The sequence below is a fragment of the Eublepharis macularius genome, chromosome 5 (genome assembly GCF_028583425.1).
Source record: "Eublepharis macularius isolate TG4126 chromosome 5, MPM_Emac_v1.0, whole genome shotgun sequence".
Taxonomy (NCBI): Eukaryota; Metazoa; Chordata; class Lepidosauria; order Squamata; family Eublepharidae; genus Eublepharis; species Eublepharis macularius.
In genome coordinates, this window is record NC_072794.1 from 145395563 (window position 1) to 145413473 (window position 17911).

Consider the following 17911-nt stretch of genomic DNA (forward strand, 5'->3'; position numbering starts at 1 on the left):
AGCTGGGCAAAAGCACACAGGCTTTCTCTGTGGTAGCCGCCACCTTATGGATTGGCCTGCCTGAGGTAGTCAAGAAAGCTCCCACTCTCCGTTTTCAAAAGCTATGCAAAACTGCATTATTTAGGAGGGATTTCTACCCACATTGCAGGACTGTGTCATAAGAAATAGCTCAGAGAGATGCCTTGGTAGAAACAAGGACTAAACGTTAAGCTATTGTGTATTGTCTGCTGATGTAAATATGTGCTTACTATGGAGTTTCCATGCTGCTAACATGCCATGGAAATTAGTTATGCTTTGTTTTAGATAGATTTCATCTCTGTGCTAAGCTTTATGCTTGTTTAAATTTTTTCTGCTACCATTCCTTAGTGTATCTGTTTCCCTGAATGTCCTAACTGTTGTTCATTATTGTCTTTGCTTCGTAAATGTTCTAGCTGTTGATTATGTATTTTTACTCACAATGTGTAATCCTCCTTGGATCTCAGTGAGAAAGGTAGACTAATAATAATAACAACAACAACAACCATATCCCCATTGACTCTCCTCTTCCTAGCACTTTCTCTACCCACACCCATGTAAGTAGTCTCATCTTGAATTATGCAACCTCCTGCAGTAAAATTCTGTGACTCACTAGAATCTTATTCCCTTTTTACAGTGGAGTGGAAGAGGGAGCAGGCCTCATTTGGCTATTTCATACACAAAGGAGGGCAAAGAGGTACAACTTGCTCTCTTCTCAGACACTGCATACAGAGCAATGAGGCTCATGTCTGTGGGCCCCTTTTTTCAAACTCCCTCTGTGTAGAGGAGGAGGCAGGAGTGTCTGGCAGGCCTTTTGGGCAGTAGTAGTAGTATTCTTTATTACAGCACTTAGCCAGTACATACCTTTTGGGCAGTAGCAAACAACATTTTAACCAGACACACCAAAACAATTCAGGTGCAGTATGTTTGCTAGGGAACAATTTCCTGGTTGCTGCTTTCTGTTGTGTATGGTTTACACTAAAGATTTTGTGATGTAGCTATGGAATTTAAATGAGTAAGGAATTATAACAGATGGTTGTACGGTATCGTATAGCCTGATCAGAGGTTGCCATAAGTCAATTGCAACTTGATAGCACACACATACGTAAGGAATCACTCTTTGAAAATAAGTAGCTTTTACCATTGAGACCTTTAAGTTGTTTCATTTTTTAAATGTCCAATAAAGTATGCTTGGTTATCTAATCCAGATCTTGCTCCTAGTTGCTGAATTAATAAGTCGAGTTTTTTATTATTAATGATATTGGTGATCAGAATGGATGTCTAAAGAACAGGCTGATTTATGGGTTATACATTCACATAAACAACAGCTTGCTTCATTTTTTAATTTTTTTTAAAAAAAGAATGAATCGCATGGAAATTGATGCCATTTTTGCTTGCTGGTGTGTTAAAGTGTGTGTGTGTGTTGATTAGATCCTCGTCCAGACATGTGGCTCTGCTTTCCCTTTATGACAGACTCGACTTTTTTTTCTCTAGTTAATACAAGCAAACAAACTGGTCTTCATTTCCAAGCATTTCCAAGTAATTAAACCAAATTAAAACCATTAAACTCTTTCTTTAGTGACAACTTCATTATTAACAGCTAACCACAAAGAGGAGATTTCTCTTGGAAGGCTCTCAATTGTGTACTAATCTGCCTTTCACCTCTGGCTGACACTTCCAGAAGATAACCTCCCTCCCCTTCCCCCTAGAATAGAAGTCTGACAAATATGCTTAATTAATGCTTTCTTCCTAGTGAAAAGTCATTATTTGTTAACTGCATAAGAAAGTATTTGGCAGGAGTGTAGAAAGTCTGATTGTTTTAAGAAAAGAATAGATGATGGGGGATTTATAATTTTTTTATCTTTTTTTTTTTTTTTTTGTAAAATGAAGCTAAGAGATGTACAAATACATTACACCAACATTAGGAATGTCAGATGAGTTGGCACAGTGTAAAAATGGAAGGGTACTTCAATCCTGTCTTTACTTAATGGCATACAAGTCTTAACAGTTTGCCGGTGAAGACATATGTCTGGAACTGTGAGTGATTTGGAACCAGAAAGGGAGGTAAGAAAGAGTGACTTGGGCTTGAACGATTGCCAAAGATAAGTCAGACTCTCTAACTTCCTTTTACAATTTCTGCAAGAGCTACAAAGGAGAAGGTAACTGGATGCAAAAACCCAGCCAACAAAATCTGGAGTAGCTGCAGGTGGTAAAAAAAACACATTGTGTGCCTTACAGTACACTTTAAAACAAGTATAAGCAAATGTTTGCCTTAAAAAAGAAATAAAGTGAAAGCCATGGTTTCAAAAGCCTAGAAGATTATTTTGTTTTTGGTCTTCACTAGTGACCATTCCTCATAGCTTCACACACACACCCAACTATCCACCAAAAACACCATATAAATAAGCTGACAATGAAGTCAAGCAGTGTGAGCCATACATGCTTGTATATCATGTGCCGTGTCACCCCAGTGCATATGGAACTGGACGGATTTTCTTCCACATGATGTTTGGGTTGTCTGAGCAGAATGTAGAGGAACCACACGAGGAATCTTTCTGGGAGCCCGTAATGGCTCTTAGGGTCTGATACGGGTAATTCCTTGTTGTTTGGAGACAGTATGAATATGGCTGCAAAACCTATATTCAGCTGCCCTGCAGTAGTGCATGCTAGCAGACTCCTGGTTGCCGAAAGAGTATGAAGAATATAACATTCACATGAAATATGTGGCTTCTTCCAGAGTGTCTTTCCTGGACAGTGGTTCCTGGGGGCAGGGGGAGAGACGGGGGGCTCATCCACACCATATTGTGAAGCAAAGGTGAGGCGATGAAGAGGCAAGTGCTCTAACCCAATAAACAAGTGCAGTTTTCTATATCAATATGTAGCCGTGCCTTTTGCATTTAGTACAAGCTTCTCTGTCCCTATGTATGCTGCTTTTCCATAGGGAAAGTGTACCCGGGGTGGCTCAAGGGAATAAAAACAGACAAAATACAGTGTCAAATGCTGCAGCATCCTAAAATCTCCATAAAACTCTACAGCAGGTCAAACTAGGACAGGTTTTGTAAAAAAAAGATGGCAGAGCATTGGCATGGTGTAGTGGTTAGAGTGTCAGACTAGAATCCGGGAGACCGAGGTTCAAACCTTAACTCTGTCATGAGAGCTTTGTTGGGTGACCTTAGGCTAGTCACCCTCTCTTAGCCTAACTTTCCTCACGTGAGGATAACATGAAGAACAATGTTGTAAAATACTTTGGGTACCTGTTGGAGAGAAAAGTAGAGTATTAGTATCTCCATCAATCAAATTCTACTCAAAAGAATAAGTGGAATTTTAGATGATGCCAGAAGCCCTGTAATGAGCGAGTTCCTGAGGAAGCAAGTTTCACAGTTTAGGGGCAGCTGCAGAGAAGTACTTGGTGGAGGTCTCCACTAAATGTACCTGTGCAATTCCTAACACATCTACAAGAAGGGGGCAAAGGTCATAGCTTGCCCCCTGTTGTTGCTCCCCCAGTTCTGATATTCAAGGGGTTTCTGTATAGAACCATTGAGGTTCCATTTAGTCATTCTGGCAAATAGCCATCAATGGACCTTGGCCTCCATGAATTTGTCTAATCACCTTTTAAAGCCAACTCAACTAGTTGGCAACTATACCTGCACAGGACAAATTAGAGGTTGCATTTAAATGCATCACTGCTGACAAAAATTGCAGTCACGTGTTTAGTTTCCCTTCTGTAATGCCAAGTATAATTTAATGACTTCATGTTCTGCCCCATTTCCTTGGCTCATGTTGGCAGAAGAGTGGCCGTGGTTCAGTGGCGGAGCGTCTGCCATCTGCAAGTTTTAGACCCCTGCATCTTCAGACAAGAGGATCAAGTTACGGCATATGTGAATGACCTCCACCTGAGCCCCCTGCAGAGCTGCCGATAGAACCAACAGTAATGACCTTGATAGGCCTAATATGAGGCAGCTTCATTAGTTCCTAGGTCTTCATCATGGGGAACTGGGAAGCATCAGGAAGGTGATAAGCTCTGCTAGTTATTCCAGAGGGGAGGGAGATGTCGCATACCATGTTTAGTGTAATGCAGGGGTGGGCAATTGTTTTGGCTCAGGGGCCACTTTGTGGGAGCGGAGGTTAGCGGAGGGCTGCACCTTTTAAAATGATTGCATTCATTAGTTAACTTTGCATTTCAGAAAAGGTATAAATTGTATCATAAAAATCAATAAATATAAATTAAATAAAATAGTGGTAGTTTTATTCAATTTATTTATTGTCCTAATTTCATATCGCGCACGGGAAGGAAATCTCGGTTCAAGGCGGATTTTTCTGACTGTCTTGGCGGGCCACAAAAAACTCTGTAGTGGGCCGCATGTGGCCCGCGGGCCGCAATTTGCCCACCCCTGGTGTAATGTCTAATTTGGCTCTCAGATACAGCAGCCAGAAAGCACTCTCTGGGACATAGGGAAGTGTAAATAGAGAACAAATAGAAGTTCTAAGCCAACCTAAGGGTGTTTGCTCAGTTTTTTGAATGGGGTGGCTTATGGGTATGGAGACAGACACATGCAGCGCCACCCAGGTGCTAAGCCTGGGTTTTGAGTGGCATTAAATACTGAATTTTAATTTGAGCTACTAATTATGTATTACACACCATCTTCTCTCCCCTTACCCTCGGTATGGCAAAATTCCCTTGTAAATATATTTATTCCAACTGCAAAAGGTTACACTACGATATCAAACTTAATTCAATAGAGACGGCTTAAAATAAATTTACAAGAACATTTTGATAGCTGTGCCTGCAGTGATATAATAAATTATAAAGAGCAGTGTGCTGGGACCTGAAGACTAACTGGAAAAGCAAAAGGAAATTAAAATAAAAAGCTCCCCAGAGCAGGTCCGGTATGAAGCTAATGGAAATGAAGCTGACTGAACTAACAGTCAGTGCACTGATACGAAGTTTTTGTTTTAATTCGGAAGAACTGGGAAGCTAGTTTCCTTCGTCCAAGAAATAATGTAGACTTTTCTGCCCTTCTAGGTTTGCACCCTGAGGTTGAAAACCACTTGAATTTCTTACCAGTGCAGTATTTCTCAAGGGCTCAAAGCAGAAGATGTTAAACTCATTGAGCCCCTATTTTCATTTAAATAGAAAGATTTCTTATCCTCGTGACTGCAGGGATAAGATTGTGATGGTGAGAAAAGGAGATGAAGTGAGGTTTCCACCATCAGGGCAACTGCCAGCACATGGCAAAGTGGGGCAGCTGCCGGGGCCTGTGGCTTCCCTCCACAGGCAGCTCCTCTAATGCCTTCATTTATACCCTTCCACAGCTTGCTTGGAAGGGCTTGTCACCTCTGCTCCCAGCTGCATATTCTGCCTAGTGCTGCTGGAGGAGGGTACGTGGGTTGTGGTGCACAAAGCATCAGTGTTCCTTGTGGCCATGGCAGTGGCACTCCTAGCTGCACCCACTGCCCAGCACCATCAGGGAAGGAGAGAGCAGGCAGTGTGGGCAGCTGTGATTTGCAGGTAGTGGGAGAGCTTGCAAGTGGGCAAAGGAAGGATGCACAGGCAGGTGGAGGCAGGTGGGTGGGAAGTCAAGAAGGCCCCCCCTAGTAGTGGGCATAGGGGGCTGCCCGGGGCTCCCCAAAACCTGGAATTGGACCTGTCCACAGTAGTTTCCTGGTTTGTCTCTAATGCTCTGGAAAGGCTTGTAGCGGAGGAAGGTAATGTGAACAGAGAGCCAGAGGCCAGTTTAGTGATGTTGGGAGAGGGTTGGCAATGGGTTCTCTGAGGGTTGGCAGCATTTGGAATCTCTGGCTGCTTCTAAACACAGTTTGCTCACTGTGTGGTGCCCCATTTTGCTTAGGGGAGATGCAGAGTCTGCCAAAACCTTAAGAAGCCTATCAGTGTCATGTGTGGCAAGGTGCACATTTTGTACTATTTCACATAAGCATAAAGAAGTGGACTACATTGCAGTCTGAGCTGTCCCTTGGAAAATCCAGATTGGGGAAGGGAAGATGAAAACTTACTGGGCTGAGTCCTAATGATGAATGCAAGTTACAGAACCCTCTTTCGTTTAACTGGGCAAAACCCTTGAGAAGTAAAAGAGGACCACAGAGGATTTTTTAAAAAAAAAAACTGTTTAGATCTGAAAGCCAAACAATTGATTTTTATAGGCATATGGCTGTGTAGCCAAGGATTTGAATGGATCTGGGGGTTTTCCCCACAGTGGGCTTAATTAATTGAATGACTCAAGGAACTGTGAGCATATTTGTCTAAGATAGGGTTGCCAACCTCCAGGTGGTGGCTGGAGAGCTCCTGGAATTACAACTTGTCTCCAGGCCACAGAGATAGGTTCTGCTGGAGAAAATGGCTGCCTTGGAGTGTGAACTCTATGGCATTATACCCTACTGAAGCTCCTCCCCTCCCCAAACCCCACCCTCTCCATGCGCCACTTCCAAAATCTCTGGGAATTTCCCAACCTGGCGACCCTGGCCTAAAAATGGAGCCTTTTTCTGGAGACTGGGGTAGGGAATTCTCTTTATGAATTTCAGCCAATATCATCATGTTTTACCAAACATCACCTAAGTATCCAAGAACTATTTAAACTTTGGGCATGTTTTCTTTGTACAGGACACTACTACGTCAGTCAGAATAGGCCTTATGATGGAAGAAATGATCTTTAATCTTGCAGATACATACTTGTTCTTTAATGACCTCGAGGTAAGTAATGGGTTACTTCATTTTATATCTTGCCTTTCATTCACCTGTGTCCATTTGAAAAACTCATTCCCGCCCCCCTTTTTTTGTTAGTGAGTAAAGTAATATTGTAATCCTAAGTAGAGTTATACTGTTCTAAGCCCACAGACTTCCATGGACTTAGAAGAAGTGCGATTCTGTTAAGGATTGTACTGTAAATGTATAAGATTATCTTCAAAACATACACAAGGCTGTCTTGCATATGTCTTTGTGCTGTGAATAGCGTTTGGCAGTGAAGGGCAGGTTATAGCACTGGTTTTGAGTCTCTCCATTTTTATGCCCATTAAGTTTTAATAGTAAGTCATATTTCTCCTGGGATTTCCTTCTTAATTTTTTATTGTATTTATTTATTTGAAAATATTTATCATACTTCTCCATCTGCTCAAAGCATTCTACACCAAAATGAAAATAACACTCGAGATTTTAAAAACACAATAAGTTTAAAATGTTTTTGAAACATTTTACAGCTTCACTCAAATGTGCTTTTGGGCCATTTGCAAGGAATACAACATCTGGTATTTGATTGTTGTGGCTGTTTTGTGTTGTGGGTATGGTGCCTAAGCTGTGTCAATTAATACTGTAACCCATTTTAGTTATTTTTTAAAAAGATTTCAGAAATGTATGGATTTTGTACAGTGTTTTAAACGTTTAAAAAAGCAGCAGAAGCATTTAAACATATAACATTTTTGGTTAATTTTGTGACACTGGTTTGACACAGGTGTAAAGAGCAAGGTATCATTTAGCTACCAGACTCTGTAGAATCATTCCCAGGTAAATCACCATTCTGTCCGAATGATTCTGTGTTCCCTGAAGAAACATTAAAAGATTATATCTGTTGAGCAATTGGTACAGTGCTTAAAGCCTAAGGTGAGAGGAGCTACCAGATTTCAAGCCTGGCTGGAACAGAAGGGAGAGTTCTAGTGACTCTGGCATGGAACCTTTTCTACAAAAACTCAGATGAGAGTAGACTGCCTCTGATGACTTACCAGAGAGAAGGCAAACTGTATATGCTCATCTTTACCATTGTTCCAGATGTTTCAAAACTTAAGTGCTGGCTCTGAAATGTGTTCCAGAGCTGAGCTCTGCTACAAATCAAGTCCGCCTACATACATCAGCCGCCTTCTTCATCAGTTTGATATTATTGTTCTATGTACTTCAGGGCTTTTTTTCAGCTGGAACGCGGTGGAACAGAGTTCCGGAACCTCTTGAAAATGGTCACATAGCCAGTGGCCCCGCCCCCTGATCTCCAGACAGAGGGGAGTTTAGATTGCCTTCCGCACCGCTGAGCGGCGCGGAGAGCAATCTAAATTCCCCTCTGTCTGGAGATCAGGGAGCGGGGCCACCAGCCATGTGACCATTTTCACCGAGGGTGATTTAAACTTTTAAAAACTCCCCCCTTGTTCCAGCTGGCCCAAAGTGACGTCATTGGCCCTGGGAGCATGCATGCACTTTGCGCGCACACATGTGGTACCAGGGGCCACCTCCCGCTAAGAGTTGCCCCCTGTGCTGGCAACCCACTGAGTTCCACCACCTCTTTTCCCAGAAAAAAAGCCCTGGTGCACATTAAGGGATATGCAACATCACTCTATAGAATTCCCTCCTGTGTTGTATTCTCAGCCCATTAGGACAGGTAGGGATTAGGAAGGGTTAACCATTTGTAGCATTAGCTTAACCAAGTGCAAAAAAAAAATCTTGACCTTGTGAATGTGGTATATTTTAGTGCTTTGTAGCAACTCTGTCCATTTGATTCCAACCTGTTAAGCCAAATTACATAGGTGCTTCCTTTTTTTGTGATCAGTGGTGGAAGAACACAACAGGAAACACCACGACCAGTGCAGTTGTAGTGTAATAGTACTAGTCCAGTGAGTTCTTTAGCAAGAATTTCAGTGGAAGTTTCCCCCTTCCCAAACATGGTTTGTGTCTGATGGGTACTGCAGTTTGCTTTATAATTAAAAAGACCCAGGCTTGATTTGTCATACAACAGTAACTGTATAGAACTACCAAGAGTAGAAATTATTATTCATATAATATGTAAATCATCTTAGCAATTTCATTCCAGTAAATTGATATAAGGCACATAAAATAATACTGTGTGTTTCCCCTTCTGTCCTGTTCCCCCCATCCATTATAGAGATAAACAGCTGAAATTTTACTTGCAGATTCACAGTGAAATATTTTTTAGCCTTATACCTCCATGTAATTTTAGATCTGGTTAATGTCTGTGGTTAATAATATGCTGTGGTTAACCCCTCAGTATGCTAATCCTTGGTTGCTCCAGCTTTTTCAGTCATACTGCCGCTGAACAACTGTCATCTCCTGTTAACTCAGAACATCAGGATTTCTGAACAAATTCCACTGAACAAATAGATTTCAATGACTTCACTACATGAGTCCAGAACTGCATGAGTTAAAGCTTTATTGATAATCTACTAGTTTAGCAATCCACCACAGGTTCATTGCCAGGAATGGAGTTCTGCGCCAAGCCCCCAATGAAGTTCTGTGCCAAGCTTATACTGATTTCTAAGTACAGCCCAGTTCTCACCCCTTAGCTGCCAGCCTATGTTCCCACTCTCCACCCCCCAATAGCTACAGTGTATATGTAAGTAAAAGCAAAGCAAAGCAACTAAGGATGTGAGCAAAGAGGATGTTTTAGAAAGTTCAGAAGTTCCAAGGTTATGTATCTATGACAACGGTGGTTCTTCTCAGGAGACAGGCAGATAAGCTCAGGAGGGACGTCCCTCCTCTGTACGCTTTCACAGGACAGAGACAAAAGAGACAGCCACAGTCTCTAACATAAGAGTACAATGTCCATTAGAGTTCAGTCCTTGGCCCAGGCCCTTATGCTTTCTGGTCAGGGGGTTGTCAAGCCCCTGAAGTATGCCAAGGGATGCCAATACCCTGACATTGTTACAGTTTGACCCAGAATGGCCCTTAGGATGTGCCATTGAGGGGGACCCCTTTGGAACATATAATGTGTGCCTATCAACTCCATGTAGTTCTTGTTTCAATGACATGTGTAGTGTAGTGGTTAGGATCTCAGTCCAAGAATGATTCAGGAACCCACTTGCCTGCATAGCTCACCAAGGTAACTCTGAGCTAGTCACTCTCAGTCAAACCTAAATCTCTTTGTTGTGAGGATAAAATGGAGGATTAGTGGAGAAATGATGTGTACTGCTCCTTCAGCCCCTTGGATAAAGGGCAAGATAAAAATGTAAAAAATAAAACACCTTTATATGGTGAAAGGGAATCCATGTACAGTCCTTATTTCTATGCTACAGCTTTATAATGGCAGTCCCCAATTACTAAAATCCACTCTGCCAACTAAAAATAACAAAATGGTATTTTATTTTCCTTATTTTTTTTGCCAGCGAGTTACAGCCGACTTATGGTGATCTGATAGGGTTTTCGAGGCAAGAGTCAGATTGGGAATCATGAAATTGAGCAAACTGTAATGGATTTGGGTTTGCTCTCCTTTGTCTTCTTGGCTTACATTGCTGGAAGTTACTCTTTCATCTTAATCTATGCATTTCGTCATTCTAACCCAAAAGGCTACCCAAAAGAATCTAAAGTTTAAACCATGGGCTCAGAATTCCTCATCTCCATGCAATCAGTGCTCATTTCTTATTAGAGCCACACTCCTTACAAGGAAGAAGACCCAGAGTGTGAATGCTTCCACTTCCTTGTTTGATGTCAAGGGTCTTGATTTACATACAGCTGGGCAGATCCTTCTACATCCATCCCACATAGCATTCATCACACCTTTAATCAAGAAGTTTCAATCTAACAAATTTCACAGAACCCAGGAGTTAAAAAGGAAAGCTCTTCATCATGATCCTGGTGTCAATGGAGACCATGGGGCAGAAGAATGACAAGGCCCATTGGTAGAGAATCTTGGGAAAGTGCCTCCCTGTACTACAATTTAAAAAAAAGAAGAAGCACCTTCAAAATGTGTCCTGGTTTGTTTGAAAATTTAAAATAACAAGATGAGATTTTTGGCATGCAAAGGACTAATTTTGAAGGAATTTCTCTTTGTTTCTATGGTACTGAAATGCATTGTTTAAATCCTATGTACCATAGAAGCCCCTTTAAAATGGGTGTTTCAGCACCGTATTCTTGAAGGGATTTCTTTCTAACTGCTTTGACCTTTCTTTTATAACATACAATGTATTCTTCCTGGGATCCCTGAAAGAAAAATAATTGCACCAATGTTCCTGGTCTACATAGACATTGGGGAAAAACTGAAACCAAAATGTGTGAATCCCTTTTGTATTGCTTATCAGATCTCCCATAGATCAAGTTTAAATCCAAAGAGCAGCCTGATGAGGGAGGACTAAATTTTGACTGCAAAATCCACCACACTAGGATTTTGCAATCATCTATAAAAAATCCAAATCCCAGTATGTGAAGGAGCTACAATCTGCAAGTTTACTATAACAAGATATAGTAAATTACGTAAATATTATTTGCAAGTTTACTATAACATGCAAATTACGTAAATATTATTTGCTTTGATTAAATTAGTCTAATTCCATCTTAGAAACACCAGCTGTGTGTGCAGGTGATGATTTATATGACACATGCTAAATAACAAAAGGTGTATAATACTTTTTATTAAGACCAACCAAAATAACACAAAACAATGTGAAAGTCTTCATGTTTTCTAGAACATGAGCTCACCAGGTGGAAACAAAAGGATTTGAGTCCAGTGGCACCTTAGAGACCAACAAGCTTTTCAGGATATAAGCTTTTGAGAGTCAAAGCTTCCTTCTTCAGATACCTCACCAGGTTGGATATTTAAAAGTGGGAGGAGAGAAACATTATGTTTCAGGCTAGTTGTCCGGATCCTGCGTAGACTGCCGGGCAGGTTTGAGTAGATGAAATAGTCCTGGTATCAGATTGCAGCTTTTGACCATCTGTGAAGGAAGAGGAAGACAGTGCCTTCAATTGTATAATGTATAAGTGGTTGATTGAATGCCTAAAACCAAATGGAACACAAGCGTTCCTTAAAAGGTTGAAAGCAGAAGGGTAGCTGTTACGTTAACAATAGTGAGGATCAATTTTAGATGACACACTTATTCCCAGACAGCCGAAGGCACAGCTGATGCCAACTCCATCCAGAACCTTTTTTTTTCAATTCAGACCTACCTGGAATTCTGCAAAAAAATGCAGACAAGAGACGTTAGGGTCAGACTTCTGATCTCTGCCCCCACCCATCCCCGCTTTATTTTTTGTGAACATCCAGTCTGATAAAGAGTTCTGGAGAACTCAAAAGCTTATAGGTGGTTTGGTTTTGTTTTGGCTGGCTATCTGACTTGATAAAAGGTATTACAAAGCTTATTTATTTTGGGATTTTGCTTTGGACCAGTGACCACCTGCAGCCTCATGATAAATAAGCAAACTGTGATGAGTTACGGAATGGTTAGGTGGTGGTATCAACTGATATCTGCAAACCCTTCTATAGCATAATGATAATAGCATCATCTTTTAAATCTTTTATCCATAGCCTTGGGGAGTAGAGACTTGGTGTATTATAAGCAAAAGCTTGAAATCTGGTGGGTACACTAGATAACCCCTCTGAAATCTAAATTTCTCTATTTTCCATGTGACGACAGCCATGCTGCAAATTAATAACCCTGAGAAAGATAGCTGCATATCACCCCAAACACAAGTCTGCAGTTATAGAGCTAAAAACATGATTAGTTTACCATGCTACATGGGGAGTTTGCAGCAGCCTGTAGCTGAAATGTCCTTGACTGTTTCTAGGAAGCTGGTGTAGAGAAAAGCGAAGAACTTTATCTCCAGTCTTCTCTCATGATGGTGCTTAATTTGCTTAAACAAACCCAAGATAATAATTAAAGTCAGACTTCTGTGAATGTGTCAAAGGTGGCCTTTATGCAGAGTAAATATATGTCTAATTGAGGAATGCTTAGACAGTTCTAGTTTGCCTGTGAGTTATTGTCTTTTCCGGCTTGCTCCCTGAGAGCGTACTGAGTTACTTACCACTGCAGATTCCTCAGCAAATGTCAAATATCCCTAGTACAAAGAACGGCACTAACTCTGAGGCATTGTTCCCTTTTAGGCCCTTGATTCAGCAGATCTGTATTGTACTATCTTCCATAAGGGTGTTTTGCTCCACTCTGGCTCTCAAACTCTACAGGTTTTTTCAGTGTATCCACACATTATCCTCCTCCAGTCACCTTCTGATGATTCCCCTGATTTGCTCTGATGCTTCCTAAACCTGCTTTGCTCCAATCTTTCCAGAAAAATCATAAAGTGAGTCTCCCCATTTTGTGGACCAGATTTCCAAAACTCTCTGCCACATCAGCACCTCCCCCCCCCCGTGTCCCCTCACAACTAGAGATGGGCACAAACAGAAAAAAAAATGAACATGATGTTCGTTGTTCATTGCCATCCACGAACAGGGACTCATGAACAACCACAAACATGACCCTGTTCATGAACATGTTCGTGGTTGGCTGTTCGTGGGGGCCAGCAGGCTCTCCTCCAGCCATCATCCAAATTTGGTCAAGATCCCTACTGCACCACTCCCAGAAACCTGACCTGAACAGGCAGCAGAAAAGGTACCAATAATAAATAATAGCTTGGTCCAGAGCTTGGCAGCAGCCCTGGAACTTGAAGGAGTAGATCCCTATCCCACCACACACAAAGAAAATTCAAGCTCCAATGCACTCTATCAAAATGCCAACAGCAATTGTCTCTCCCTCTCCACTGTCTGCAAAGCCAGAGCTGGGAGTCCCCCTCCCCCCTGGTCTTTGCTCCCTTGTAACAAATTTGGAGCTCCACACTTGAAAGGAAGACCTGCCTATCAAGCTAAATTGGGCAACAGCAGGAGTTCAGACAGAGTTCAGACAATCTCTGCCTGAGTTGCCATGGAAATTGATTGCAGGTGCCAGACTGTCTGGCTTGACGAACAGCAACAAACAGCAATGAACAATTCTTGCAACGACCACCAATGCTTGCAACGACCTCACAAACAGCTTGTTCATGAACAGCAGATTCGGCTGTTCGTGGCTTTTTTTTCGTATTGCTGTTCGTGTCCATCTCTCCTCACAACCATCGTTTCATTGTTTTCCTGCCACTAGAGGGCTTTTTGGTGACTTTTTAAAAAGTAGTTAAAGTAGTTAATTAGTAGTTATTGTGTCACTATAAAAATCTGGTGAAACTTTCACTGATGGCACAGGTGTACAGTTCCCAGCAATTGTTGGGAATTGTTGTCTTGCTGGAGAATTTTTTTGCAAAGGAAGTTTAACTGTGCCATAGTAATGCTGTGTTGAATGACTTTCTGCCTGACAATCAAAGAGAAATGATTAATGGGTTCTAGTAACATCTATTACCAGCGATTGAGGGTATTTCAAGTCGACAGATAACTGCCCCCGAAAAAGAGGCAGAGTATTCTAAGTAAGAGAACTTCCAGAAGTTTCTAGAAAGCAGCACCCATGGAAGTTGCTACTTCAGCCTTATTCTTCCTTCCTTCCTTCACTCCTTCCTTCCTTCCTACTGATACTTGCTTTAATTTCAGGGGGGTGGGAGTGGGAGTTGTGCAAGCCTCTCACACACCTTATCATCCTGAAGACTTGCAAGGAAATAGATCAATTGTCACTTGTTACTCACCTAGGTTTCAATGCAGACACTGCAAGTGAGATTCGTGAGTAGACTTGCAAACTTTTTAATGTTTAGTAGCAGACTAGAAATTTGATAGGAACAGTGAATGGTGCAGAGGAAAAAGGGTGTTTAATCCTTTCCCTGCAGGCTATTTTTCTGATCGAATCAGTCCCTCAATTTGCTTTTCTTTCCCTCTCCTTTTTCTCCCTGCAAGGAGAAATGCAGCTGAGAAGGCACCTTTAATAAATGGTGCATCTGGAAATGTGAAGCATTTTCAGTTCTGCTCCAAACAAATATCCATTCCCCCCCCCCCCGCACAGCTGTACTTCAGGTATTTTAATTTAAAGGTGAGGTTTCACAGGTTTCCTATGTCTCTTGTAGTTTGACCCAAAGAAATGCAAGGAAATCGATTCTGTGGAAGAAAGGCAGAAAGAAAAGCAAGCAGAAAGATTGGCCTAGTCTACACAGTTTGATCTGCCATAACTTAAGTATGCAGTAGCACCCCCAAGTGGTATATAAAAGGATGAGCAAGACTAGTTAACTTTCATCCAGACACTAATATAAAAAATGAATGGGTCCTGCAATGTCATTTGCATGTTGAGATATATACAGAATAAAAGCAAATGCAACTGTATGTAAAGGTGGTGGGATGAAACCAGGAGAAGCAGAGCAAGATCCCAGTGCAAAAGCACCTTAAAGACCAACTAGTTGTCCAGAGTACGAGCTTTCAAGGTTAAAGCTCCCTTCGTGCGTTGTCTGTCTATAATGGGTTCAGGTGCAACATGCCCATTGGTTTTATCCCCATAGGAGTGGTAGATTCTGCCAAGTGTGATGTCTACCCTTAACATGGTAATGAATGTTCTAGACATACTTTGCTCTTGATTGTGAAACAGTGTTTGCTCTTTGTACATCTGTATTGGTGGGATTACACCAACAGAGCATTCTACAAATAAAGTCAGTTTGCCATATTGGAATCAAATTAGCAGCGAAAGAGTGAGAGAGGACATTTACACTGAGGGCCAGAGAGGTGTAATGGTTAGAGCCAGGGCTTTTTTTCAGGGGGAACACGGGGGAACGGAGTTCCGGAACCTCTTGAAAATGGTCACATGGCCAGTGGCCCCGCCCCCTGATCTCCAGACAGAGGGGAGTTTAGATTAAACTCCCCTCTGTCTGGAGATCAGGAGGCAGGGCCACCAGCCATGTGACCATTTTCTTTAAGGGCAACCCACTGAGTTCCACCACCTCTTTTCCCAGAAAAAAAGCCCTGGTTAGAGCATTGTGCTCATGGGCACAATTGTGCCCACTGATACCTTTCCTGGTGCCCGCCAAATGTTTTTTAGAAAGTGGGTGGAGTCAGGTAAGACTTTTGCTGACTGGCCATTGGAAGTTTGATTGGCTGTGCAGATTTTTACAAACATTGCTTTGGCAAAAGCTGCTTCTACACACAAGGATCTTCATTGTATGACGGAAGGCAAGCTGTAGCAACCATTTTGTGGCTGTCTGTTTCTTCTGCAGCAGCCATTTTGTGGCAGCCATTTTGTTGCTGTGCCCACCACACTATGTCACAATTCCAAAAGCACCCACAGGCTCAAAAAAGGATGGAGACCTCTTAATGAGAAAATTAATATAGGTGTAAGTTTAAATCTCTGCTAAGTCATTATGCTCAGTAGGTGCTTTGGCCCACTTGCACGCTCTCTTGTGAATCTACCACACAGAGATTTTGTGAGGATTATCTACCTGGTAGAATCTACTTCTACTGTCACTTATATGGTTGCTGTAAGTTTAAAGCAGAGGAAGAGAGATTCATGTGTACTTATTTATTTACTTCCTTTATACTCTGCCTTGATCCCCAATGGGGACATAAAGTGGCTTATATCATTCTATATGTAGAATTAAGGTGAGTTACCCAGTGAGGCAAATTAAATGGAATATGACTGACCTAAGGCTACCCTGATAGATAACTTCAAAGTAATATTTTAACCAGCAGATTATTTTTAAGAAGTAGACAGGGGTTGGTACGCCCAGCTTTTTTACTCAGTCTTATCCACTTACCCTCCTTATTACAGTCCCTCACACAGCCGGTTCAAGGATACCTGATGTCGCTTTGTTGATGGTCAGAGGGGGACCCCCTCCTCTGATTTTCACCAGTGGAAAATATAGTTAGATCCAAAGCTTTGAGCTATCAGAACAAACTTCACTGTAACAATGAAGGTAAAGTAAACATAGTCCCCTGTGCAAACACCGAGTCATTACTGACCCATGGGGCGACGTCCCATCACAACATTTTCTTGGCAGACTTTTTACAGGGTGGTTTGCCATTGCCTTCCCCAGTCATCTACACCTTACCTCCAGGAAACTGGGTACTCATTTTACTGACCTCAGAAGGATGGAAGGCTGAGTCAACCTCGAGCCGGCTACCTGAACCTAGCTTCCGCCAGGATCGAACTCAGGTCGTGAGCAGAGCTTGGACTACAGTACTTCAGCTTGCCAGTGTGCACCACAGGGCTCTAGCATGTAACAACGAAGATGGGCTATAAATAAAATTCAGACTTTAGTTAGGAACATGCAGGATTTGCAATCTAACATGGTGTTTTAAGAAACAGAGAACTTTACCCCAGGTGGGACATTAAAAAAATTAAAGGGAAAGCATATCTCAGTGACAAACTTATACATTCCTGTCAGTATTATATGACTTTGCTAAATGCCAGTATATGTTTCCAAATAGGATAATGTGTGTGCATACATGTACACATGTAAATACATTCATGTACATGACCTGTGGGAGCAGACAAATGTTGCATTGTACCTAGAACTCCCTGTTGACAGCCTAGACCCAAATTCTGGCAGGATGTAAGAGAACATTGAGAACATGCCAGAAAACTGACGGTTTCCACAGTATTTGTTAGAAATTATATCAAGTAGCAGAACATCATCTTTGAATTTGTGCTTGTTTCTGGATAACCTTCTGAATCTTCCTTCTACAATTCGTAAAATCCAAAATTCCCAGAGTATTTGCTGTTTTATTTGGGTTTATTTGGGCCAGTCACACACTCTCAGCCCAACCTTCCTCACACAATTGTTGTGAGGGTAAAACGGAGGCGAAAATGATGTACGCAGCTTTGGGTCCCAGGGGGGAGGCACAATATAAATCAAGTAAAATAAAATGAAATGAAATTTGCATCCTTTTACATTTGATCGTTAAAGTGAATGGAGAAGCTATCTAAACATTACCGGACCATAGCAAAAACCATCAGAGAATGTTAGTGGTGGTTGAGGTTCCTTTAAATTAACCACATAACCTATATGAGATATGCTAGTCACAGAACCCTGTTAGATCTCTGTGTATCAGTTAAAGCTAACAGATGTGGAGCCTGGCTTTGCAAATGTCCTCATTACCAAATTTTATTCAAGCAAAACTGGAGCCTCCTTTTCAGCCACCCAGATGTTCAAATCCTCCTTCCTCATTCTCCAAGGTCTCAAAAGCAAAATCTGCAAGAATGAAAAATTAGTCTGGTAACTATGTACTGTAGT

At 41.7% G+C, this 17911-nt stretch overlaps 1 protein-coding gene across 1 annotated transcript in view; it reads left to right on the forward strand.

Annotated features, from left to right (window-relative positions):
* EYA2 (EYA transcriptional coactivator and phosphatase 2) overlaps positions 1 to 17911 on the forward strand; it is a 199973-nt gene that overhangs the window by 162633 nt on the left and 19429 nt on the right. Inside the window, exon 10 of the mRNA XM_054981392.1 lies at positions 6632 to 6721. Coding sequence (XP_054837367.1) covers positions 6632 to 6721 — 90 coding nt within the window. The remainder of the gene's footprint in view (positions 1 to 6631; positions 6722 to 17911) is intronic.